Source organism: Aquarana catesbeiana, linkage group LG04, assembly GCF_042186555.1.
Source record: "Aquarana catesbeiana isolate 2022-GZ linkage group LG04, ASM4218655v1, whole genome shotgun sequence".
NCBI lineage: Eukaryota > Metazoa > Chordata > Amphibia > Anura > Ranidae > Aquarana > Aquarana catesbeiana.
The window spans coordinates 517245859-517273199 of NC_133327.1; the positions used below are offsets into that span (position 1 = coordinate 517245859).

A 27341-nucleotide genomic window follows, 5' to 3' on the forward strand; every position below is an offset into this window, starting at 1 on the left:
ACATCCAGGTCAGCAGGCCAGCCCAAGGTCAGTAACGGGAGCCGAGAGGGCGCGTCCAATAGCGGCAGCCAACACAGACAGCGAGCACGACAGACCAGCACTCCCAGGCTCACCTGGTGAAGAAAAAGTGGTGAAAGACCTGAAAGTGTGGGGCAATGTGAAGAAACAACAAATGTGGATGCAAAGATGAAGAAAAAAGATTGGGTGGTGAACTGGAGAGGGAAATAGGTTTTCATTACAGACGAATCACATATCTGCTCCTGAAGAGCGGTTTTAAGCCGCGAAACGCGTCGAGCTAACTGATGTTGTGAACCATTTATACACTGATTATGATATGAAAACGTTTTTACAAATTACCTATTAAGGATTCACGGACTATTGACTGTGCAGTTGTTACCCTTTTAATGCTTTTATATTGTATGAACACTGGTGGACCTCTTAAATTCTACTATTATTGTACATGATTGTAAACATGTTATTACCAGTTTTTGCTACTATAGATCTTGGCGCCCAGTTACGGGTGCATCTTCATGTATGTGCAATTTTATGTTGGTTAAATATGTTTCTATGCGATATTAAACAATTTTTACCTCCCACCATTTTGTTGTTTTTGTCACCACGAGCTTCATATAAAGTCCCACCTCCGTTGCTACACTTTGCTGCCCTGGCCACTTTAGTGTATGTTTCGCCATAGTTGACAGGGATGGAGGCACGTGGCTTTACCCAGCCACATTAGCCTCATTTTAAGTCCCAATTGCCCAATTCCCCTCTCTTTATTTATTCATGCAATGGAGATATGCAAGTCAGGAGCCTTGATCTGCCAGCAGTAAACAGGGATAGCAAAACTTGAGTCCCCGCTCTGGAAAGGGTCTGGTGGGGGGAGGGATGGCAAACTGAGGGCTCAGAGTTCTGGGAAGCAGGGGCAGGACTGCAAAGAGCCCCTCTCCCCACAGGTACAATTTAGTATTTTCAAAGCAGCATTCATGTTTGTATTTTATATTTGCCCATCGTTTAGTTCTACTTCTTTTTATTATACTGAACATTCAATGTTTAATAGATTTATGTTTTAGGGGAGGGGGAAAGAGAAAACATATTGGTAAAAGAACCATCTGCTTTAAGCAAGCATTAAGTTATGTTACTCCGAAAAACAGATAATTGTGTACTGTAGCTGTTGGGGCAAGGTAAAATAAATGGACTTAAAACCTTTCCTCATTTTTTCCAAGTTGAAAAAAATAAACAAAAAACACACACTTAGAGCCCATTCACACAGGGGCAACTTTGGATCCGACTTCAAGTCGCCCCAAGTTGCCCCTAGTCGCCTCAAGTCGCACTACACGAAAAAATCAATGTAAGTGAATGGATCTGTCTTAATGCACACTACTGCAGTCGCTCCGACTTCAGAAAAGGTTCCTGTACTACTTCAATCCGACTTGAAGGCAACTTGTACCCATTGATTTCAATGGAAGTTGCCTCCAAGTCTGATCACTGTTCATACTGAGGCAACTTTACAGGAAGCAGAAAAGAAACAGAAAGTAATTTCCTCCACTAAACAGCCAGCCCCCTCCTTCTCACACACAGCTGATAAGCTCTGATTGGCCACTTGTAAAGTTCCCTGTCCTGGAGGCGACTTCAAGTTGTGTTGTAAGTTGCCCCAAGTCGTGCTGTGATTCATACTCAAGTCGTGTCCAAGTTGCCTCCCAAAGTCGTGCTGGAAGTCGTGTTGCCCCTGTGTGAATGGGCTCTTACCATCAGCTAGGCATATTTAGCATTGTTTCATAAGTAAAGCAGACTAAGTTTTGTATGGACTTACTTTTTGATCATTATTTTTTGATTTTTGAACATATACTGTAAATTCAAAAGATTTTTTTTTTTTTAAATGTAAAAGCTTCATCTCCAAAAGGGGATATACACCGACATTTCACCCTGGTACTGGAGTGTTAAATAGTTGTTCGTATTGTGTCAAAACATAGTCCTGTGGCGACTCATGCTCTCTCCATCCAGCATATTTACCACCATCTCCTGGTAACTTATAAATGTGGTCCTGTTCAATGTAAATGCACTAGACTTAACGCTAGGGCTTATGGCCTCCTTAGGGATGCCATTCATTTCAATACTTCAACTTGTAATTGTATTATTTCTCATTGACTGTGTACCTAATTAGTTTGCTATGGTTGACTGCCTTGTGTAACATCTGTTAACGGTGTCACCATAAAGACTTAAAATGATTGTAAGGGTTTGTTGTTTTTTTTTTAAACAACAAACATATCATACTTACCTTAACTGTGCAGCTCGTTTTGCACAGAATGGCCCCGAACCTCATCTTTTGGGGTCCCCCGGTGGCTCTCACGGCTCCTCCTCACATCAGATAACCCCCTAGGAGAAGCATTCTCCCGAGGGGGTTACCTTGCGGGCACGCTCCTGAGTCCAGCATTCGGCGTCCATAGCCGCCGAATGTATGACTGGGCCCCGCCCCCCGGCGTCCGCGTCATTGGATTTGATTGACAGCAGTGGGAGCCAATGGCTGCGTTGCTATCAATCTATCCAATCAAGAGCCAAGAACCCCGGGCAGATAGACAGAGCGTCCCCGCCGGGTCAAGTTCCAGGGCTCAGGTAAGTGAAACGGGGGGGCTGGGGGGGTGGTCACTGCCAGGTGTTTTTTCACCTTAATGCATAGAATGCATTAAGGTGAAAAAACACGAAGGTTTACAACCCCTTTAATAAAAATGAAACAAAAGGGGAAAAAAATAGCCTTGCAAGCAAAAATGTTGTTAGGCATGTTAGTATGTGAATTCACTTGATATCAGATATCAAGACAGAGAGGCTTGTCTACAGCTGCTTGTTGTATATGTGATAATGTGACCAAGTAAAATGTATGAAACTCAAGGTGTTCAATCTACAGGTACTAGCAAGTCTATAGTCAAGTTTTTATACACAAGTCCAAAATGTTTGCATGTTTAGCTGACTTACCCAACTCTTCGTTTATGTCATCATCTTCAGTGACAAAAGGTAGTCTCCTCTGTTCAGCCAGAGATTTGGCTTGGCTCTAAATAAGAAAAAAAAATGTAGAGATTTAGGAGCATGAGTAGATGTATTAACTTAAATAGATGCCAACAAACTGAGTTCTATGTAATCCCTTGGCAACAAATTAGTCTTTTAAATTTGTTGAGATCCCTCAACATGATTTATTCTATAAGGAAAAAGTATAACCAGCGTCAGTATTTCAGCTGCGCTCAAAAAATAAACAGTTATTACAAGTTTTTGGTCTATTTATGAAAACTATGGAGCCTGGAGTTGGGCTTTAACATCCTCGTTTATGAATCTGAACCTCCAATGCAATACTCATAATGCACACGTTCCTGCACAAACGGCTGTATCTTAGATTGGGTGCTGAAATGACCAATAGCTGCAACCAACTGCAATCATGAGAAGGAAGTGTCACCAGCATACCAGGATCTCCACAATTGGCTCCACTTCCTTCTCTTGTTTTTGAATCTACCATATACAAGATGTTACAGAGGAAACCATTGCTCTGAAAACCTAAAAAAAATTGAAAAAAAAATCACAGCGCCCATAGCCCGATCTCTGTTTGGCAGGATCCTGTGATCATAATGAGCACTCGTTCTGAGGACGTTCCTGAACGTCCACTCAGAACGAGGAAAGGACCACCCGGCCAATTATGTGCAGTGGCCGGGTGGGAAGTGGTTAAAGGAGTTGTAAAGTCTCATGGTCTTTCACCTTCATGCATTCTATGCATGAAGGTGAAAAACCTTCTTTGCTACAGCTGCCCCCAGAGCCCCCCTTTTTCTTACCTGAACCCATCCATTTCAACCATGTGCACGAGCCTAGTGGCTCCAGCCGCTGCCTCTGTCATTGACTAGATTAATAGTAGCAGGCGCCATTGGCTCCTGCTGCTGTCAATCAAATCCAGTGACACGATAGCAGGGGGGGCCTGCTGTCTGTGTTAATGGACGCAGCAGCGGGACTCGGGAGCGGGCCCGCACGGGGGCCCCCATGGAAAGCGGCTCTCCGTGAGGGCACCCGATGAAGAGGAGGAGCGCCAACAGGGCACCCAAGAAGAGGAGGATCGGGGCCAAACCCTTGCACAGAGCAGGTCAGTGTAACAAATGTTATTTTTATTTTAAAAAATGCGAACAGTGCGCATGTGCGGGAGCGGACGTGTCCGAGTGAGCTCCGCACACCACCAGCCCAAAAAGCAGCTACAATCAGCTCCATCCGCAGGAACGAGCACCGGAGACTCACCGACTCACACCCCGAGCCAGTGATGCAGCAGTGAGCAATGGGATAGCTCAAAAGAAGGCCGTATAAACAACAGCCCCAGAATGAAGCGGCGAGGCCCTCCCCCGGCCAGAAACTTCTACCTAAGATGGCGCCGGGCAGAGAAGACACACAAGGCGGCCTCAATCCGGACACAACCAGGTCGCAGAGGAAGGCCAAACAGCCCCAGCCTGAACACAGCAGAGACCCCTTCTCCTCCCAATCCTCTGGGGACCTGGATGCAGAGCAGCAGGGTTAATCATTATCACAGCCCCATCACCTGCCATATACAGGGACATGCAAGAGCCTGTTAACTCCCCTATGTCATCCATGGACAGAAACATGGCAGAAATGACAGACCTAATCCTCAGCCAACCCAGCCCTGATAGGAAGCTGCCCACACCTCAACCAACACACTATGCTGGGGATGCTGTGCTGCTGGCACGTTTCTCTGCAATGCTACAGCAAGAATTATCCAAAGCCTGTTCTATAATCACCACAGTGCTTAAACGTGACATCCAAGGCATAGGAGAGCTGTTTGAGATGATTGAGTCCAAGATGGACAACACTGTTACTAAGGTTAACCAGAATTCTAATATGATTACCGATCTCCAGGACAGATTGGATGAGGCATATACCAAAGTCGAGGATTTAGAAAATCGGTCCAGCAGATACAATATGCGCATAAGGGGGCTTCCTGACATTCACACTGATTTAGAAGGAGCCATGGGGGAGCTGATGACGGATCTGATTCCTGACATAAACTTACACCAAATGGAGATCAAAAGAATCCATCACGCACTCACAGCCCCTAGGTCGGATGGCCTACCACGCGTTATAATAGTAAAACTGCACTATTACCGCATAAAAGAGAAGCTGATGTCAGCCGCCCGCAGTAGACCAGATTTATCCCTACTTGCAGCATCTATCCAGCTTTTCACAGACTTAGCCCCTTCCACAGTGCAAAAAACGGAGGAATATGAAGCCCTTACTGCAACAGCTCATGAATAGACAAAGTACAGGTGGGCATTCCTATTCAAATTATCATTTTCATACAAGGGCAGATCCCACTCCTTTTCTTCGTTCCAGGATGGCAAAGATTTATTGGTAGAGTTGGGGATCATTACACGTGACTCCCACACTGCCTCCCCCTCCCGCCAAGCAAGCCGCCCTCTCTCCCCGTTGTGGCAAGACCGAAAACAACATTGGCCAGGCTGTCCTCCCCAATCACCTGAATCAAGCTGAACTCTACTCTCCCCTCACAAGGGGTTGACAAAATTTTCCCCCAGTTGGACTGGAGGATACCTGTCTCTGACAGTTGATTAATCGCAGTTGTCCCTGCTGCACGTTAGCAAGCACCGTTTAACATTATGTTTGATTTACTGATTGATTACGCCATTTAAAAAAAGTGTCAGCACTGCTGTACTGCAGTAATCTATGGTGCCTGTCTCCTGGGGGGACTGTCATAGGACCCCCCCGGGCCCACGGCCCCGGAGCACACCAGGCAATGGCACTGGCCTGCTCGGGACCTCTGGGCCTTGGGAACAGGGGATATGTTTAAAAATTGTTGTTCCACAAGGTTTAACTAGTTAAAGCATTAGTTCCTGTTCATACATCTGTTTATTTTTTCTTTTTTATGACTTTTGGGTCGGGGGGGACATACATGCCCCCACTAGTGAGTCTACCTCCCTCAGATGAAGATGAAGGTACCCTCACACATACATGCCCAGACATTGTTTCCTGGTCGGGGTTTTCACCCAAATTAACGATACCTACATAATGTATATTATGCGAGTTACCACGGGCCTAAGGCCAAAAGTCTTACTTACATTTACTTTCTCTTTTTTCTTCCCCCCTACCTCCCCCCACCCCTGTTCCTGACTCCACTCTCTGATCTCACAACTTGGTCTTGGCTGATGTGGGGGATGATAACACTTGACTCAGAAGCTCCACCATCAGACTACATGATGCGAGGCAAGAGTGCTCTGCCCTACCACGATGGCTAAGGTATATCCCACCAATTATTCATAGTAACCCACAGTGTACACGGCTTTAATTCCCCAACCAAAAGAATCAAAGCTTTCCAATTTTACCACGCACAGAGAGCCGATGTACTCCTATCACAGGAAATGCATTTTTCTAAAACCTCGGCAACTAGATAACTGAACACCAAATACCCGCAATTTTACCTATTCTCGGGCCCGGAAAAAAAAGGGGGAGTGGCATTCTGCTTTTTTAAGCGAATGCCCTTTACACCCATCACCATAGTCAAGGACAAAAATGGCCGATATATCATGTCGGTTGGACGCCTCCATTACCAGCTGGTCTCATTTATATCGTATAATGCCCCTAACACTGAACAGGTAGAGCTCTTTGGTAAGATGCTAGAAATATTATATAATATAGTACAGGGACAGGTAATCATGGGTGGTGATAGCAATATTTCGTTAGATTGGATAATGGACAAATCTGACCCTACTAAAACGCTACTCAAACGACCACCCAGTGGCAGCAGTAAAATAGCATGCTTACTACACTTGTACTACATGATTGACGCCTGGCGCGAGACAAATCCTTCCACAAGTGACTATACACATTTTTCATAGGTACATCACACTTACTCGCGTATAGATCATTTTCTGGTCCATACTTCTTTACTCTCATACATAACGTCAGTAAACAATCTGTCCACCCCCTGATCAGACCATTCCCCAATTAAACTTTCCTTATCGGGTCTCTGGACTAAACCACACCCCTTCCCATGGCAATTTAATGCAGGCCTACTGAATGACCCTATAATATGCGCCGAAATAGAAAAAGTTACAGAACTACTTTCGGGTCAACTCCTCATCGGCCACGTCCCCTGCGATAAACTGGGCAGCTCACAAGGCCACTATACGGGGTACACTTATACAAATAGCAGCCAGGGCCAAGAGAGTCGGGGAAGAAACGATCAAAGAATTAGAAGTGAACCTAGATAAACTTATGATAGAACAGCGCATGTCGCCCCAGGTCGATATTAGACACAAGATAGACGAGGCTAGATTGGCACTTAATGTAAGCCTGACCACCCTAGCGGAAAAAAGTATTCAATGGTCGAAACATAGGTATTACACAATGGGAGACAAACCAACCACAATGTTGGCTAGAAAACTGGTACCCCGAACACACACGCCCACTTTGCCCAAATTGCGATTATCATCGGGACACCCCACACAGAACCCCGAACTGATAATTCAGGAATTCCACAAATTTTACACCAAACTGCATAGTTGCCAACATTGTTAAAATTTTAGGGACACTTTTTTGGCTGTAGGCAGAGTCCTGTTATAATTAGGGGGCGGGGCATGCATTTGTGGGCTTGGCATAGGGGAAAAGAAACAATGTGGCGAAAAATGGGTGTGGTTTGCGTGAAATAGTGGGCGTGCCTTAAATGGGCATGGCTCAAAGGGGGTGTGGTTAGAGTCTGAGATGAATAGGGGGAGAGAGGAATGAAGGGACAGCAGCCTCAGATCCTAAACAACAATGGAAATATGTGTATTCTAGAAAGTTTAACAATCAGCAGATAAAGATACTCCCAACACCTGGTGTTAGCACTTCAATCATCCCGGAACCATGATTGTTATGGTGTCAGAATGATTGAAGTGCATTATTTCTATTATCACATTGTAATATAAAATGAAATCATTCAACTCACCATAATGCTGAATCAGTCGGATCCCTGAGAGTGTCACCTGCCACGTCGCCTGCCACCAGCCATCCGTCCTTACATCAGGTGCCCCCAGCAGAGCCCCCCCTCGCATCAGGAGTCCTCAGCTGAGCCCCCCTCACATCAGGAGTCCTCAGCTGAGCCCCCCCTCACATCAGGAGTCCTCAGCTGAGCCCCCCCTCACATCAGGAGTCCTCAGCTGAGCCCCCCCTCACATCAGGAGTCCTCAGCTGAGCCCCCCCTCACATCAGGAGTCCTCAGCTGAGCCCCCCCTCACATCAGGAGTCCTCAGCTGGGGTGAGCGGGGCTCCTGATGTGAGGGGGGGCTCAGCTGAGGACTCCTGATGTGAGGGGGGGCTCAGCCTCAGGAGTCCTCAGCTGAGCCCCCCCTCACATCAGGAGTCCTCAGCTGAGCCCCCCCTCACATCAGGAGTCCTCAGCTGAGCCCCCCCTCACATCAGGAGTCCTCAGCTGAGCCCCCCCTCACATCAGGAGTCCTCAGCTGAGCCCCCCCCTCACATCAGGAGTCCTCAGCTGAGCCCCCCCCTCACATCAGGAGTCCTCAGCTGAGCCCCCCCCTCACATCAGGAGTCCTCAGCTGAGCCCTCCCTCACATCAGGAGTCCTCAGCTGAGCCCCCCCTCACATCAGGAGTCCTCAGCTGAGCCCCCCCTCACATCAGGAGTCCCCAGCGGAGCCCCCCTCACATCAGGAGTCCCCAGCGGAGCCCCCCTCACATCTGGAGTCCCCAGCGGAGCCCCCCTCACATCAGGAGTCCCCAGCGGAGCCCCCCTCACATCAGGAGTCCCCAGCGGAGCCCCCCTCACATCTGGAGTCCCCAGCGAAGACCCCCTCACATCAGGAGTCCCCAGCGAAGCCCCCCCTCACATCACGGAGTCCTCAGCGGAGCCCCCCTCACATCAGGAGTCCTCAGCGGAGCCCTCCTCACATCAGGAGTCCCCAGCGGAGCCCCCCTCACATCAGGAGTCCCCAGCGGAGCCCCCCCTCACATCACGGAGTCCCCAGCGGAGCCCCCCCCTCACATCACGGAGTCCCCAGCGGAGCCCCGCTCACATCACGGAGTCCCCAGCGGAGCCCCCCCTTACATCAGGTGTCCCCAGTGGAGCCCCCCCTCACATCAGGGTCCCCAGTGGAGCCCCCCCTCACATCAGGGTCCCCAGTGGAGCCCCCCCTCACATCAGGTGTCCCCAGTGAAGCCCTCCTTACATCAGATGCCCCCAGCGGTGCCCCCCCCCTTACCTCAGGTGTCCTAGTCTCCTATGCGCCGGCCGCATGGTTAGAACCCCTGCCCCTTTCCATAACAGACCGGCAGCGGGGCGGGGGGTAGGCGGGGTGAGGCGGGGCGGGGGGTAGGCGCGGCCAAAGAGAGCGGGGTGGAGGGTGGGCGGCTACGCAGGAGCTCCGTCAACCCCCCCTAGCCGTCTTCCTGGTCTTCTTTAAAATGGCAGCCGGCGGAGACAGCCGCGGACCTCTAGCGGCGGCGAAAATCTGTGAGGAGCTGGATTTCTCAGGACATTTCCCAGGAAACAATAAAATCTGGAATGGAGTCTAAATCCCGGGAATGTCCCGGGAAATCCGGGACAGTTGGTAATTATGAAACTGAACAATACGCCAGACAAATTCTCTCATACAAAAGCCGAATCTTTCTTTCAAGATATCCAACTACCCCAGCTCTCACACGCCCATGCAGAACTTATGGATAAAGAATTCACAGAATCAGAGAAAAGAATTACCATAAAAACTATACATCACTCTAAGGCCCCCGGGCCCAGATGGCTTCTCGGGTAACTATTATAGAAAATTTCAGGATATCCTAGTACCCCACCTGTGCTCCTACTTTAATGACCTGAGATGGGGGAGCAACATCCCTAGACACGAAAACTCAGTGTACATACAAGTCATACCAAAACCGGGGAAAGATCATGGAGATTGTGCCAATTACCGCCCAATATCCCTGATTAACGTGGATCTAAAAGTAATGACAAAAATACTCACATATAGATTAAACTCTTTTTTTTCTCAATACATTCATCCGGACCAGGCGGGCTTTGTCCCTAGCCGCCAGGCGTCAGATGAGACCCACAAAATTATAAATCTTATCTCAGCCATCCAGTCAGACTGGGAGCACAAGGGACCTAGTCAGGGCATGTTGCTTTCGTTAGACATCCAGAAGGCGTTTGATACCCTATCATGGGACTACTTACTGGATGTTTTCTCCCGCTTTCGGTTTGGTAGACGCTTTTTGGCACTCCTTCGAACACTATATAATACACCAACGACATCTTTGATGCTTAGGGGGTACTCCTCCCGCTCCCTGAACATTAGGAGGGGAACTAGGCAGGGATGCCCCTTATCCCCACTGCTATTGGTTCTAGCAATGGAACCACAGGCGATAAGGATCTGTATCTGTCCGGATGTTAGGGGTATAGAGTGTGGAGATAGAGAACACAAGTGCTTACTATTTGCGGATGACCTATTGCTGGCATTGTCCTCGCCTATAACCTCCCTCCGCAACCTATATGCAATCCTAAAACCATTTTCAGAAATCTCAGGCCTTAAAATTAACCACTACAAATCGAAGGCACTAAATATCTCATTGCGGAGCTCTACACAGGAAACTCTCGAACAATCGCACCAATTTAAATGGGAGTCAGAAGCCCTGCCTTACCTAGTAATACGATTGACCCTGTCCCTACACACCGTATACGCACAAAATTATCCTGCCCTGTACAGACACCTGTCAGGGGACCTAGCTAAGTTCGGCAGGCTTCACTCGATAAAAATGAATGTTCTTCCAAGAATATTGTACTTGTTTCGCACCTTGCCAGTGGCATTAGTCAGATCTGACCTGATATCATTTCAGAAAAAGATTCTCAAGTTTATATGGGGAGACAAGAGGCCCAGGGTGAACAAACGCACTCTATTCACACCAAAACAGAAGGAAGGGCTACCTGATCTATAGAAATATGTTTTTGCGGGCCAATTAGCCAAACTTACTAAATTCCCCTCCCAACAACCTCAGGCACTATGGATCACCATGGAATTGTATTCCTGTCATCCCAATCCAATCTCGCATATCATGTGGCTACCAACAAAAGAGAGGCCAACTATTTTATGCCCCTCTCTTTCCTTCTCGCTAGACATTTGGGACAGACTCGCAAGGACTCAAAAATTTAAAATTGCCCCACAACCCGCTAGCACCCCTCTTGAGAAACAGAAAGTTCACCCTGGGCCTCACCCCTCCCGCTTTTGAAGGGTGGTCCAACAAGGGCTCTCTATGGATTGCAGATCTTTGTGACCTAAAAGGCATGCTATCCAAAAGATTGCTGATAGAAAAATACCAACTACCGAATTCTGAACTTTATAGATTCACCGAAATACATTATTATATGCAAACTTTATCACGTAAGGGTGAGCTTGTGACAATGATCCCCATGGAACACGTGTCGACAATACGATAAACGTAGTGGTCACATATCAGCAATCTATACTATTTTAACAGTAAAACTGTCCTACATGACACAATGGGAACATGATCTACAGGAAACTCTGGACCTCGAGGAATGGCACTCAATAGCAATGGCAGCCTCCAGATCAATTATCAATACCTCAATTATTGAAGCGAATTATAAAGTTTAATTAAGGTGGTATATGGTACCGGCTAGACTGGCCACATTTGAGCCCGGCGCTACTAAGGAGTGCTTTTGGGGCTGCTGCCAGATGGGATCGGCGTACCATATCTGGTGGCCATGTCCCAAGGTGCGGAGGTTTTGGATTAGGGTCTACAACTTTGTGTACACTCTTACCCAGATAAACCAGACCAAATCCGCAAAGCAAGCACTCCTGGGTGACAGGGTAGCAGAAGCTTCCAAAGCCCAGAGACTGCTTCTAAGGTTCATATTCACAGCAGCCAAAATTACGATAGCCAGGAACTGGAAGTCAGCAACCCTACCATTTGACCAACTTAAACACAAACTGTCTTGGCTTATGCTAAACGAAAGATTAACAGCAATTGTGCAAGATAAAATGAAACTGTTTAATAAAGTATGGGATCCTTGGATGAGATACTTAACCAATGATCCCAGGACAATCACTAACCAAGACCTTTTCTCAGTGCTATAATAACGAGCATGGAGCCCTCCCCCCCCCCCCCCCGCCCTCTCTCCCCCTGTCCTCCTCCCAAGTCTTGCCAAGTCACTCTGTCCCTTTCTCTTCTCTGAAGACCCTGGTATAGAGGGGTCGGAGTTGCGCTCCCCCATGATATAGGGGACGGCCTCCCCAAAGTTAGTTGGGAGGCGGGTGTCTCCTGAAGGGGCAGACGCACTCTGAGCCCTATCATGAGAAATTGATGTAGGAATACAGAGTATGGTCTAATGAGTAAGGTGGAGGATCCACCGTATAGTCTGCTATAAGTCAATGTAAACAACACAGATGAGGCAAGGTTGATAATAGAACCATTGGTAAATGGCCTCAAGATAGTAAGAGGTAATTGTTCATACCTATATTATATGTTAGACGGACTATAAAAACTGTTCACTGTACTGCAATTATTGAAAATTATTGAAAAATAAAAAAAATGTGAACCTATACAATATACAATATGCTTTAAGGTGGCTCTAAAATTACTCTACTATACTCTAAATATACTCTAAAAAAAGTATATTACCAGGATTTTTTCTGTATTTCGTGAAACTATAGATTCACAAGCTGGTGATCCTCTTGGTTCACAATCCATAGCACGGAAGGTAAGAAATGCTGAATCTGTAAAAATAATAGAAAAAGTATATTGGCACAATATACAATAAAACCATTAAATGGAGAAGTAAATGCAAGGAGTAACAAAGAAAGTAGGCGTATTTCAAAGGAATAATATTATGGTCAGTTTTTTTAAAGTTTATCAAAACCTAAGAACAATATCCACTAATGCTTATCAATTATAATATGTGGTTGCTTAGTTTTCTTTTTTAGGCTAAAGCAGGCCATACAGGGATTGAAATTCAGCTGGTTTAGCAGGGACTGACCAAATTTCAATCCATGTATGGACAATGTGGTTTAACAGAAGTCAATCTTCTGCTCCACTACTGTTGGAAACTTTTGGCTCAATCAGCGCTGCAGGCTATAGACTGCAGCCTGATCAGTGTATTCTGATGGTGGGTGGAGTCTCCTCACTGTCAGGTTACAAAGACACGACAGAGAGAATTACCCTACCCTCCTTGAATGTGGATGGTGGAATTGGGTCACTTTTTCATTCAAGCCACTGAGTGAATGAAACGAAAATTGATTCATCTATTGCTAGCCTTATTTCCCAGAATTTATACCTGGTAATCTTGCCAGTTACATACTTCCTATCCTGGGATAACAATGCGTACGGACTGTACTGTATTTATGGAGGAGCAGTGGAATTCCAGGGAAAAAAAAAGTGAAATAGGTTACCTTTAACAAAGAGGTTACACGGAAAAGAGTACATACAAATCACTATTTCATTCATGCCAGATATTACAGCCTTTTTCCTCCACTGCTATGACTGATAGTCCTGATTCTAGTATCATCTTTCTCTGCCCTAGTCTATTCACAAAACACCTTGGGATTCTGTTTGTAGATTATGTGAAATGGATAGATTCTATAAAGACAAGAACCTAGTGCACAAGGTATGGTAAACCCCTAGTGGATCTACTATAGGCAGACCAAGTATGTAGGTAAAAAAAAAATAGTATATTTTATTTAGTTACAAATAAACAAACATAGATAAAGATAAGAACAATAGTGACAGCATGTAAAAACAAGATACATAGTACCCAAATGTTGCAACTGTATGTTAACCAAACTGCCCTTTCAAAGACAAGCGGGCTAGTGGTGATGCATACTGGCGTAGACATGTTACGGACAAAATACAGTCCTTCTTGAGAGTTTTTTTATGTCAAATTGGTATGAGAATTCTATAATGTAAATGCAAAAATATACATTATTAGTATTATATTAACAGTTTACCAAACATTCAAAAAATAAGGGATATGCACATACAGATCTCATCATATATATAGTGAAGATAATACTGTTGAACTTACAAAATCACATCCATCACTGGCAGTGGACCCAACATGTCAAAACATCCATCTATGTCCTCTATCTCATCACAACTTGCACCCACTCATTCTGATGGACAAAGACAATGTTTTGGATATGGAAGATTCTTCTTCCTCACACAACACGGGGCATCACAACACTACACAATAATACACAATCAAAAACCTAGATATCTCAAAACACTACTAGAATACCACAACAATTCAGTACCCCTTTATCTACCCCTCAATCAGGCACCTTTACAACAGGGTGATTTTTTTAGACCAATTAAGGGCACAAACACAAACACCAGGAAAGTACCAAGAAACACACTCACAAAACAAACAAGACCCATCCACCAAAAACTCACTATATATAATTTGTCCACTCATGCCCTAACACAGGACGAGATGCGGGTCCATGAGAAGGGGCTCACATTTTGCCTGTGGCACAAAACAAATTTGAGATTATAAAAGATATAATAGGATTTTTTCGTCATATTTACCTGTAAAATCCTTTTCTTTGAGTACATCATGGGACACAGAGTTAGGCTAATATTCATTACCTACTGGGTTATACACCATCTCTAGGTGAATGGACACTGGTAGACAAAGTCTTAGACAGGAAGTGATCCCATATGTAACCCCTCCCATACAGGAAGTACATCAGTTTTGTAGCAAGCACTGAATCCTCGAAAAAGAGGGGAGGGATCTCTGTGTTCCATGATGTACTCAAAGTAAATGATTTTACAGGCAAGTATGACGAAAATATCCCATTTTCTTTTTCATACATCATGGGACATAGAGTTAGACCAATATTCATTACCTACTGGGACGTCCCAGAGCAATAGCCTTGAGGGGAAGGAGACACCCTGCCAAACAATAGCCATCAGACTTTATACGGCATACGGAAGTACACTGCGGCCAAAAGCCGAATCCTCAGCTGCTTGAACATCTACTTGATAAAATTTTGTGAACATATGCACTGAAGACCAGGTTAGCAGCCTTACAAATCTGAGCCACTGATACTTGATGGCGAAAAGCCCAGGAGGTTCCTACACCCCTGGTAGAATGAGCTCTCACCCTAAAGAAAGAAGAAAAAGAAAGAAGACTGATCCTCAGATCTCTGCAGATCTAACAAATAAACCTCGACTGCCCGGACAACGTCCAAGGAGTGCAGTCGTCTCTCTTAAGCGGAACGAGGCTAAGAGAAAAAAAAATAGGATTTTTATAACAGCTTATCTGTAAAATCCTTTTCTTTTGAAGTACATCACGGGACAGAGAGCCATAGTAAATACTATGTGGGTTATAGTCCACCTTCATGTGCTGGACACTGGCACACTCTAAACAGGAAGTTGCCTCCCTATATAACCCCTCCCATACCGGGAGGGTCTCAGTTTTGTAGCAAAGCAATACACGTGTATACTAGAAAGAGGGGCGGAACCTCTGCATCCCGTGATGTACTTAAAAAAAAAATGAATTTACACGTAATCGGTTATAAAAATCCTATTTTCTTTAATCGTACATAATGGGACACAGAACAATAGTAATTACTATGTGGGATGTCCCAGAACAATGCCAACTGAGGGCAGGGAGACAACAAAAGTAGGGCACCATGAGATCAGAGGACTTATACTGCTGCATGCAGTACGCTGCACCCAAAGGCAACATCCTCATGTCTTTTTACATCCACCTGATAGAATCTGGTAAATGTATGGATTGAAGACCAAGTTGCGGCCTTGCAGATTTGAGCCATGGAGGCTTGGTGATGCACTGCCCACGAAGCACTAACAGCCTTAGAGGAGTGCGCTTTGATTTGAGAGGGTAGAAACTACCACTTTAAACCATAAGCTTGAACGATTACTTGTCTAATCCATTTAGAAATAGTAGATTTCGATGCTGCCTGTCCTCTTTTAGGACCTTCAGGCAACACGAACAAAACATCCGTTTTCCGAATCTGAGCATTCGTGTTTAAGTATACTTTGACTGCTCTCACCACATCAAGAGAATGTAGCGATTTTTCTTCCATAGAACAGGGTTCTGGGAAAAAAAATGAAGGTAGAAGTATATCCTGGTTTAGATAAAAACCTGATACTACCTTCGGTAAAAAGTTAAGATGAGGACGCAATACTACCTTATCCTTGAAAAAAATAATAATATGGCTCTTTACAAGAAAGAGCAGCCAATTCTGATACCCTTCTTGCAGGAAATATGGTTACCAGAAAAAATAGTTTCCTTGTCAAAAAGGACCAAGGGAATATATCGTATCGGCCCAAAAAAGGCTGTTTTGTAACGCCGACAAAACTAAATTCAAGTCCCAAGGGTTCAGGGGTAACCTAATTGGAAATGAAGCTGAGTTACCCCATGAATAAAATTACAAACCAGAGAATGCAAAGCAAGTGGTCGTTGAAATAAGGCCGAGACCTGTCCTTAGAAAGCCCTCAAGGCCCGCTTTATTTCTCACCCCATCTGCAGAAAGTCAAGGATTCTACCTTTGACTTATTTCCTGGGGTGCAACCCCTGGTTTCACACCAGGAGACATATGCTTCCCAGACTCTATAATACATAATTATGGAGGCCGGCTCCCTTGCATTAACCAAGGTATAAAGCACTGAACCTGACAGCCCACGCTTCTTCAGTGTGGGTCACAATAGCCAAACAGTTAAATTTAGCGTTTGTAAAGAAGGATGGAATACCGGACCTTGCAAGAGAAGGTCTGGCCGTGGCGGTAGGGTCCATGGGTCCCTTACTGCCAGCTTTATGATCTCTGAATACCAAGAATTCCTGGGCCCCGCTGGGGGCCATAAGAACCACCGACTTCCCTTCCTGCGAAGAAGTCGTGGACGCAGGCAGAATAGGAGGGAATGCATAAATCAGTGAGAACCGATTCCACGGGAATAGCAAGGCATCTGTTCCGCATGCTAGCGGATCATTTGTTCTTGATACAAAGTTGTCAAATTCTTTGTTGAACCTGGACGCAAATAGATCTACATCTGGGATCCCCCATCTTTGAAATATTGACAGGAAGATATCGGGGTGAAGGAACCATTCTCCCGGGAAGAACTGCTGGCGACACAAATAGTCCGCCTTCCAATTTATTAGGCAAAGTACATTATTTTCTGCCCAAGATAGGATATGATTCACCTTTCTCTGGGCCGCACAACTTCTTGCGCCCCCTTGGTGATTAATATAGGCCATTGCTGTGGCATTGTCGGATTGAATCCTGGCAGGACAATTCCATAAACTGAACGTCCAGGCCCTCAGGACCAAGTGCTCTGCCTGAATTTTTAGAATGTTAATGGGCAAGGCCCTTTCTGATCTGGGCCACTTCTCTTGGACAGTTGCCTCTTCCAGGACTGCTCCACAACTCAAAAAAAAGGTTGGCATATGTTGTTACCATTTTCCAGGTAACTGAAGGAAGGATTTTCCCCTTTGCAGATTTTTGGTTATCAACCATAAACTGAGGCTCCAGGCACACCCAGCCTACAGAACCTGGTATTTCCAGGCGGTCTCCCATTCAGGCACTAACCAGGCCTGACCCTGCTTAGCCTCCAAGATCCGACGAGATCGGGCGCTTTCAGGGTGATGTGGCCGTAGGCTTTGGAATCAGACACATTGGGAATCAAGAGCTTGAACCCTTATTTCCAAGCCGATAGTATACTGTTTTGCAGCAGTCTGGAATGAAACTGAGCATAAGGAACGGCCTCGAATGAAGCCACCATCTTTCCCAATAACCTCATGCAAAGCTGAATAGAAGAATTCATCTTGCTTCGACCACCTGAATCAGTTCCTTTATGGCGCTGATTTTTGCCTGGGGCAAGAATACCCTTTTCTGGGTGTATCTATGATCAGACCCAAGTATTTTAGCCTTCTTCATGGTTTTAAAGAAGATTTCTTCTAGGTTGAGAATCTGACCTAGATATTCCAGGTAGTTGAATGTGGTGACCATACTTTGGTCTATGCAAATGTGTTCCTAAAAAGTTAATAGAACTGAATGGGACTTTAATTGTGCCTCTAAGAAGTATAAATAGATGAAAAACAATAAATGAGAAAAAAAATTATTTTATTTAGTATAAAAACAGTTAATACATTACAGTTAATACGGTTGAAATGGATTCAGGGTGTGCAGATCCCCGATTTTAACAGAATTATGGCGGGGACTTGCACACGCTGAATCCATTTCAACCGTATTAACTGTAATGTATTATTAACTGTTTTTATACTGAATAAAATAAAATAATTTTCTCATGAATTGTTTTTCATCTATTTATACTTCTTAGAGGCACAATTAAAGTCCCATTCAGTTCTATTACCTTTTTAGGAACACATTTGCATATATTTACGGGATGGTGCCTCTATAGAAGGGATGGTATTTTCACGCTCGCCCCACCCTGATATACATACTTTGGTCTAAGCGGGCTACCGACTGGTCTATGAAGAACAGATTGTCTAGGTAAACCATAATTGTTATACCTTGGGCCCTTAATCTGGCTAGAAGAGGGGCCAGAACCTTTGAAAACACTCAAGGTGCTTTAGCTAGACCAAAAAGCAGAGCTACACACTGAAAATTAAGATTTTCCACCTTGAAAGGGAGATATTACTAGTGAGCGAGGAAATAGGCCTATGGAGGTATGCATCTTTGATGTCGATTGACGCCAGAAGTTCCCCTCCTTGTAGGAAGGAGATAGCGGATTGGATTGACTCCATGCGAAAAAAGAGTGGTTATATTCAGGAATTGAATTTAGATTTTTGAGATCCAGAATGTCTATTCGGATTTGGCACCGCGAAAAAGAGGTTTGAACCAAACCCCAACCTCTGCTCTTACATGGGGACCACCATGATCACTTTTTGCCAAAAGATGGTCCAATGCTTGAAAGAAAGACTTTTTTCTCTGGATCCTTAGGAACGTTTGATCTGAGAAAACAAGGAGACGGGAACTCTTAGAACTCCAGTTTGTACCTTGGAGCTTTGAGGAAGTCTCCCATTCGTCTCGACACTCTTCCTGTCAGATCCTTGAGAACTGCAGAAGAATTCCCCCTATGCGAGCGAGCGGGGCGCCTCCTCATAAGGAGGCTTCAGTATCTTATTGGTTTCCTCCCCCAAGACCTTATTTGTCCCTGGTGTTAACTCTAAGGATTACCTTTTGAACCTGACAGCGGAAGCTGTCGTGACTGCCTGGAGTCTGATGCCCCTGGCATAGGAGAAGGAGCTTTAAAATGAAAAATACATTTACTCCTTTTCTTAAATGGCAAAGGGGGTACTTTTTCCACTAGCTGTTTCACTGCAAAAAGGAAGACGAGCCAGGAGCTTCTTGCATGGCGCTTAGCGAAGAGTGCAAGGCCCGAAGGATAGAATCATAGCAACTATTGCAAACGTAAAGCTGCCAGATCCTGGGCCTGCTGAGCAGGATAACCTTGAACACCTGTTTAAACTGGTCTCTCAATGATTACTCAATTAATGTCAGCGCAGGCTGAGACAATCAATCTGCCAGAGGAAAAAGTTTTTTTTGTTGTTTTTTTTTTAATAGGAATTCCAACTTTTTATCCGTTGGATCCTTAAGCATTTGAGCATTGTCTGCTGGACAAGTCAAACTCTTATTCACAGAGGATATAGCAGCGTTATTTGCTGGTATACCCTACTTAGTGAATTTTTTCCACCATAGGATAAAGTGTGAAAACTTTTTAGGAGGGAATAAAATGCTTATCTGGGTGATCCACTCAGATACAAAAAAACTTTTCCAGCAATGAATGGACAGGAAAGGCATGCACAGCTTGAGGAGGCTTTAGCGAACCCAAACAATCAGTTAAGGGTACATAAATGTGGAGCGGACTATTTAGCAAGAAATTGCACCATCAATCCTACAGATTGTGAACACTGATCCTCCCGCATTTGATACCTCAGAAGAGGAGTCATCAGCCTCACCACGGTCCCCTGAAGGAATTCATCTTCTCCTGCCCCTAGTTCCTCAGTTTGAGGGTCCTGGGTAATGGAAGAGAACCTGTCCCATTTTGACCCACACTGGGATGCGATTAAAGCCACTAACCTTTTTTTTTTCAATCCTATCCTGGCTGAGGAAAAAAGATCTTTTTAATAACAAACAGGGGCTGCAGTGTTGAAAACAAATGCAAACATTTCATGGCCTCGATGCTCACTCTGACCGGCCACCCCCTCTCAGGGGAGGATGCCATTTGTAGAGATGAGTAAGCTTTCCAGAGCTTGAGGGAGACCCTTTTAGCTCTTTTTTAGGGGTGTTTCAACCCCCCCTTCTAACCTTAGCCCGATGCACAAAGCAGAGGTAGTACCAAAAGAAATCGCATCCACTGTTTGAGTAATAGTCAGCCACTGTAGCTGCTATTAATGCTCAGCCTGAGAAAATAGTAAATGCCTGTGTCACCATCCTCTTTCATGCCCTTCTTTGCTCTTGTGTCCCTCCGACAATTTTTGCAGCTAGCACAAATGGAGTTTTTTTTTTGTAAAACACACTCCCGCATTGGAGGACGCCAACGCCGCGTATAGCTTTGCTCCCTCCGTCGCATCGCGCCCCCCCTCCTTTCTCTTTCAAAAAAAGTGTTTTCCAGCGTGGGCCTCCGATCCGAAGGGGTCGGCTTGTGTGTGAGGGAGGGATGGCATGGAGTAGACCTGACCTGAAAGCCGCCGCCGTGTAGAGGCGGTGAAAGAAAACGGCATTGCCAATCTTTTTTTTAGCACTCCCTCAATGCTCAGTCTCGTGAAGAGGGGGAGAGTTCAGCCCAGGTGGGGGGTGTCTGGTGGAAGTAAACCCCCCCAAACTTACCGGAGGTCTGCCTGCTAGCCAGAGGAAAAAAGCCTGCTGCTTCTGTGACACAGCGTGATCTCTGAGGAAAGCATGAGACGGTGCGTGCTCCATACAGCCCCCAGTGGTGACACTTAGGCATGACAACATTTACTTTTAAAGGAGATATTTCATAAGAAAATTTAAAAATTCCTTAGAAAAACTTTACTTACCTTTCCCGCTGCAAGGTTTTCTGTGGTAAAACCAACAGACCCAATCTTCACCCTTCACGGTGGGTTCCGTTAACAAACCTTCAGGAACTGGGGATCCTCAGGGAACCCACAATCCTGGACCTGTAATAGCACCCTGCCAGTAAAACTTTATGGCTTAAAATACCAAAGTACTGGATCCCGGGGTCCAGCTCTCTAAAAAGAGAAGCGTTTACAAGCAAAGACCTCGTTTCTTCGGACACAAGGCCCGGGTACCATTCAATTTGGCCCAAAAGAGACACTTTGAATGGATCCGGCTTCATAGCTAGCCCCAGCAAGGATTGCTCCAGTGGAGCTCAGCACAGCACATCTTTACTCGTGACCAACACCTTAGACACTGGCGAAAAAAAATGACACTCCCAGTATGGGAGGAGTTATATAGGGAGGCAACTTCCTATTTAGGGTGCGCCAGTGCCCAGCACCTGAAGGTGGACTATAACCTACATAGTAATTACTATGGCTCTGTGTCCCGTGATGTACAAATAAAGAAAAGAAGGCAAAATAATGTCCTGATTTAAATGAAAGGCTGACACCACTTTTGGGAAAAAGGATGATAACAGGTCGTAACACGACCCTGTTGTGGTGAAGGATCAAGTATGGTCCCCTGCATGAAAGGGCTGCCAACTCTGACACCCTTCTAGCCGAGGTGATGGCCATCAGGAAGGCCAGCTTGCGTGACAGCAAGTCTAATGGAATTTCCTTGATATGCTGAAATGGTTGTTTCTGTAACACAGACAGCACCAAGTTCAAGTCCCAAGGACACATAGGTGACCCTAATGGGGGGGAAGCAAACGAGTTGCCCCCTGCATAAAGCTTTGGACCAGCGAATGGGAGGCCAAAGGTCTTTGGAAGAATACCGAGAGGGCCGAAATCTGACCTGACTGGCTTTGAGTACAATCGGATTTCCACAGCTGACTGTAGAAAAAAAAGAGAATTCTCCCAATCATGTATTTTTCCGAGGATGCCATTTTCTGGCTTCACATCAAGCAATATAAGTCTTCCAGACCTTATGATAGATCTTCCTAGTGACAGCTTTTATAGCATTCACTAGGGTAAACACCACTGGTCCCGAGATGCCATGATCCTTCAACACCCTGGCTTCAATAGCCATGCTGTCAAATTTAGAGACTGTAAATTGGGGTGGAATATAGGATCTTGAGACAGTAGATCGGGTCGACGTGTAAGTGTCCATGGCCCGTCTATTGTCAATCTAACAATCTCCGGGAACCAGTGCCTTCTGGGCCAGGCTGGTGCCACCACAATGACTGGAACCCCCTCTCTGAATCCTGCTCAACAAATGTGGAAGGAGAGGGATCGGGGGAAAAAGCATAAACCAGGGAGTACTGGCTCCATGAAACTACCAGAGCACCTGCTCCAATTGCCAGAGGATCCCTTGTTCGGGACACAAACTGCTGTAGCTTGTTGTTGAACCTGGATGCCAAATAGGTCAACCTCTGGCCATCCCCAACGCTGGCAATTTTCCTGGAACACCCCTGGGTGTAGGGAGCATTCCCCCCAGGTAGATCTGCTGGCGGCTGAGATAATCTGCCTTCCATTTCTATACTCCCGGGATATGGACTGCTGATAGAATCGGGACATGTCCCTTTGCCCAGGCTAGTATGTGGTTCACCTCCTTCAGAGCTGAACGACTCCTGGTACTGCCTTGGTGGTTTATATAGGCCACTGCAGTGGCATTGTTGGACTGAACCCCGATAGGGCAGTCCTGAAGCCCCACAGTCCAGGACCGTAGGGACACACTACTGCCCGTAACTCCAGGACATTGAAGGGCAGGATCTGTTTTGTCCTTGACCATTTCCCCTAAGCTGTGAGCCCCTCTAGAGTCGCTCCCCAGCCTGAAGGGCTGGCATCTGTGGTCAGTACTCTCCAAGTTACCATGAGGAAGGATCTTCCCTTTCACAAGTTCTGATCCTGCAACCACCAGTTTAGGCTTAAATGTGCCCGAGGAGAGAAGAACATTGGATAATCCAGGGATTGTCCTCTCCTTCCAAGCCAACAAGATGTCTTGTATTATCGGTCTGGAATGGAACTGGGCATAGGGCATCATCCTTCCCAGAAGACTCATACAGAGCCGAATGGAGGGTTGTCTGGTGCCCCTTATCGGACACACTTGATACTTCAGGGCACAGATCTTTACGGTTGGCAAAAATTCCAAATACCGCACTGTGCAGGTTATACTCTGTTCTAGAGCCTGTAGTGAGTGATCTCTGAGCAGGAGGTCGTCCATATACCCGAGCATCAAGATCCCTTGGGCCCTTAAAAGACCCAGTACTGGTGCTAGGACCTTTGTGAACACCCAGGGAGCTGTGGCAAGCCCGAAGGGTAGAGCCACAAACTGAAAATCATGTTCCTCTACTGCAAAGGCAGGAACCTCTGATGAGGCTGAAAGATAGGTATGTGTAAATACGAATCCTTTATAAAATCGATGGAGACTAGAAAGTCTCCCATCTGGAGTGAGGCTACAACTGAGCAGACTGACTCCATCCGAAAGGACTGGATTAGTAGATACTGGTTCAGGGATCTTAGATCCAAAATGGGCCTTGTGTCCCTGTTTGGTTTTTGAACCGTAAACAGGTTCAAATAGAACCCTGCGCCCCTTTTGGATACAGGAACCTGTGCAATAACTCCTTGATGCACTAAATGATGTAGTGCCTGAAACAGCAAGTTTCTTTTTGGAGGATCCGAGGGAACACTGGATCTTAAAAACTTTTAGAGGGGGAACCCCCCGTAACTCAGCTTGTAACCGCGGGATATATAGTCGAGGTGACCCACTCGTCCTGAACCACTGTTTTCCAAATGGAAGGGCTTGGTGCCGGGTTTAGAAGAGCTTTGGACCCAGGGATTTTTCTGGCCCAGGCCTTGCGGCTTGCCCCTGGCTCTAGCGCCCTGTTAGCAGCGGTACTACCGTGGCACTGACACACCTGAGGAAGCAGTCCCTGAGGTTTTAAATCGGGGGATGCCTGGTGCTTCTATACAGGAAGTAGAGAGCTCTTCCCTCCAGAAATCTTTTGGATATTTGTCCAAATCAAACGTTCCCCAATGAAAGGGGAAACCTGCCAATATCTTCTTACAAGAAAGCTTGGCTGACCAGTTCTTAAGCCACAAAAGTCTGCGCATATGTACAGACAAGAGAGCCAAACGAGAAACCTGCTGTACTGAATCCTTTAAAGCATCAACAGCAAAACACAGCTCTCGAGGAATATCTATCTTATTTTCAGCAAGATCATCCTCCTGGTTAGGCCTGTCAGGCCGTCTGACCTGATCCTTTACAGACTGGCAGATACCAATTGCTGCAACAGCTGGCTGAATAGGCCAAAGAAAAGGAAGCCTTTAATAATGACTCCAGTTTCTTGTCAATAGGGTCTTTCAAGCCCTGTGCATTATCCACCAGACAAGTTAAAGAGGAAGTAAACCCTGATGCTTTTTACTTCCTCTTTATTTCCCTGCAAAGGTAAAGCATAATGGGCTACTATGCATCGCATAGCAAAGTGGAAAAACACATGCATGAGTTGACACAGCTGCGCACCCCAAAAAAAAAAAAAAATTTGCAAAATAATGAAAGAGTTTCCCCAGGGGGATTTTTAGCAGCAAAGTATTTCCAAACGGTATTTGTAAGAAATTACATTTGTACAATCAATATTGAATAAAATTTCTGGTTGGCGACACAGACAACAAAAAACCATCAGTCATGCCATGACTGATGGTTTTTTGTTGTTGTCTGTGTCGCCAACCAGAAATTTTATTCAATATTGATTGTACAAATGTAATTTATTTCGTGTTAGAATTTAATATTTTTTACAAATACGGCTTCAGAAATACTTTGTTGCTAAAAAACCCCCTGGGGAAACTCTTCCATTATTTTGCACTATGCATCGCATAGTAGCCCATTATGTGTCACTTACCTGAAACCGAAGCCTGCAATGTCACCGCTGTCCCCATTAGCAGCGAGCGTCCATCTTCACCCCTCTTCCTTCCTGGGCCGCGAACTCCGGCTCTGTGACTGGCCAGAGTCGCGTGACGTCACTCCCGCGTCAGGCACGGCACGATCTGCCCTTTCTAAAGTGCGCATGCGCCGTAGACATCTGCGCTTAGCTTTACTGTAAATATCTCCTAAACCCTGGAGGTTTACACAGGGTGTACAACCACTTTAAGTTCTTGTTTAAGGAAGAGATTGCTGCATCTACTGCTGGCATGCTCCACTTCTTAATGAACTTTTCATCCATGGGATATAAAAAGGGAAAACATCTTCAGAGGAACAGAAATCCTGTCAGGATGCTCCCAATCAGCATACACCACCTGTTTCAACAGTGGATGTAAGGGGAAAGCCTGTGCGGCCTGAAGAGGCCTCAGGGACCCCAAAGAGGACCAGGGGGGCTCAGTAACCTCTGCAAGAGGCAATTTAAAGGCAGAACGAACCATCTCGGTAAAAGTCTGGATCAAAACCCTCTGCAACTGAGAAGCAGACACCAACTGGATATCTTCTTGTCCAGATTGCTCAGAAGCAGACTCATCCGCCAGGCCCCCCACAGAATCCTGAGCTTTTAGCTCTTCCCCATCCTCAACCCATTCCTGCTCCAAACTAGGAGGCTCAGGGGAGGGGGATCTGTCATGCTTCTTGCCATCCTGCGGGATGGAGGCAATCATGCCAGCAATCCTGTGCTCTAACCCGGCTAGGGCTGAGGACAGTTCTTCCTTGATGATAAATGGTGAAGCAGTAGCGTTGACTGTAGGCACCATACCAGATAGGTGCAGCAGGTCAGATTGCCCGGAAGCCTTTGGTCTTTCAGGGGATACAACACTAGAGTTGCGACTAGGTTCATCAGGAGCTGACGACATAGGTGTGCCCTTCCCTGTAGTGTTAATCCCGCTCCTCTTTTTTTGAAGACATTTACAAGCCACAAAAAAGGGAGTACCTGGGTGTAGTATTAACACACCTCAGAAGAGAGAGCCTTTAATAGGGCTCACAAAGCCCCTATGCAACAATACCGCTAAGCACCTTAGCCTGCCAAGCAACACCTGGTAACTCACGTGACCTGGGTAAGGAGAAATGAACCGCTCCAAATGCCTGGTTCAGAGCCTGCTCTGTGTCCCACAGCTGCCTTCTGGAAGCACTGCATGCGTGGAATACACAGCTTAAATAAGCTGGCTGTGCACCGGAACGTTCCGCGCATGCGTGCGAACGTGCGTGACTGTATTCACATATGACGTGAATCTTCGTGTGCCCAGCTGTCTTCTATCGCAATCATTATTGCAACTGGTCAATCACTCCTGGACACAGCCTTATCTACCTGCACCCCAGGCAATCACTTGAAATGCCGAGGAGTTGCGTGGTGGATGTCTTTAGGCGGCCATATAAGTATTTCAAAGGCATGTTGATTTTAGCACCTTTCTTGCAGAACACATTTGTGCGGACTGCCACGGACTATAGGTGGCCAAGTCCAAACAGCTACCTTTAATATCTGAATTCATCTCTAGAAATTCTAATTCATACCTTTTTGTTTATTTACACAGTTGAGTATACAACAATCTCTGCACCTTCAGGAATAAGATTACACCTTTGACTGCTGGCTAGGGCTGGGAGATTTTCTTTAAAAAAAAAAAAAATCTTCGATTCTCTTAAAAAAAAAACTTGATTCACGATTCGAATCGAGTTTTTTTTTTTCTTTGGAAACCGCGCCGGTCCTGAGGCGCTGCGGGCATGAGCTTTTAGGAGAGGCCGCGGCTTCCGGCCTCGCGGACTAGGCCGAAGCCGCGGCCTCGCCTAAAAACTCATGCCCGCAGCGCCTCAGGACCGGCGCGGTGGAAAAAAAAAAAAAAAAAAATCTAAAAAAAAATCGATTTGCTTAAATTTTGAATCGATTTGACCTCTCAACTTGATTCAAGATTTAAATTGATTTTTTTCCCCAGCCCTACTGCTGGCCCATAAGTAGCAGGAGCTTTATGCCCCAATGCTAGGGGTCCTTTTAGTGAAGCAGTTTCCACTCCAGGGGTCAAATTTTGCTTGCTTCCGGCCTGTAGGATCCACTACCATTCCCATCTTCCATTTTTTAAACATATGCTGCATTTGAATTTGCGATTCTATAAGTACAGCTGTATTATCTTCACTATATACGACAAGATCTGTATGTGCATATCCCTTATTTTTTTAATGTTTAGTAAACTGTTAATATAATACTAATAATGTATATTTTTTCATTTACATTATAGAATTCTCATACCCATTGGACATAAAAAACC

General features: G+C 45.6%; 1 protein-coding gene and 1 pseudogene across 2 annotated transcripts in view; both read right to left on the minus strand.

Annotated features, from left to right (window-relative positions):
• The window catches only part of TTC13 (tetratricopeptide repeat domain 13), a 194392-nt gene that overhangs the window by 114721 nt on the left and 52330 nt on the right, over nucleotides 1-27341 (minus strand). For both annotated transcript variants that reach the window (XM_073627758.1, XM_073627759.1), the window contains exons 2-3: nucleotides 12671-12765; nucleotides 2968-3043 (exon numbers count right to left, since the gene is read on the minus strand). In XM_073627758.1, the coding sequence (XP_073483859.1) occupies nucleotides 2968-3043; nucleotides 12671-12765 (171 nt within the window). The remainder of the gene's footprint in view (nucleotides 1-2967; nucleotides 3044-12670; nucleotides 12766-27341) is intronic.
• On the minus strand, nucleotides 17547-17665 carry LOC141141663 (5S ribosomal RNA; annotated as a pseudogene).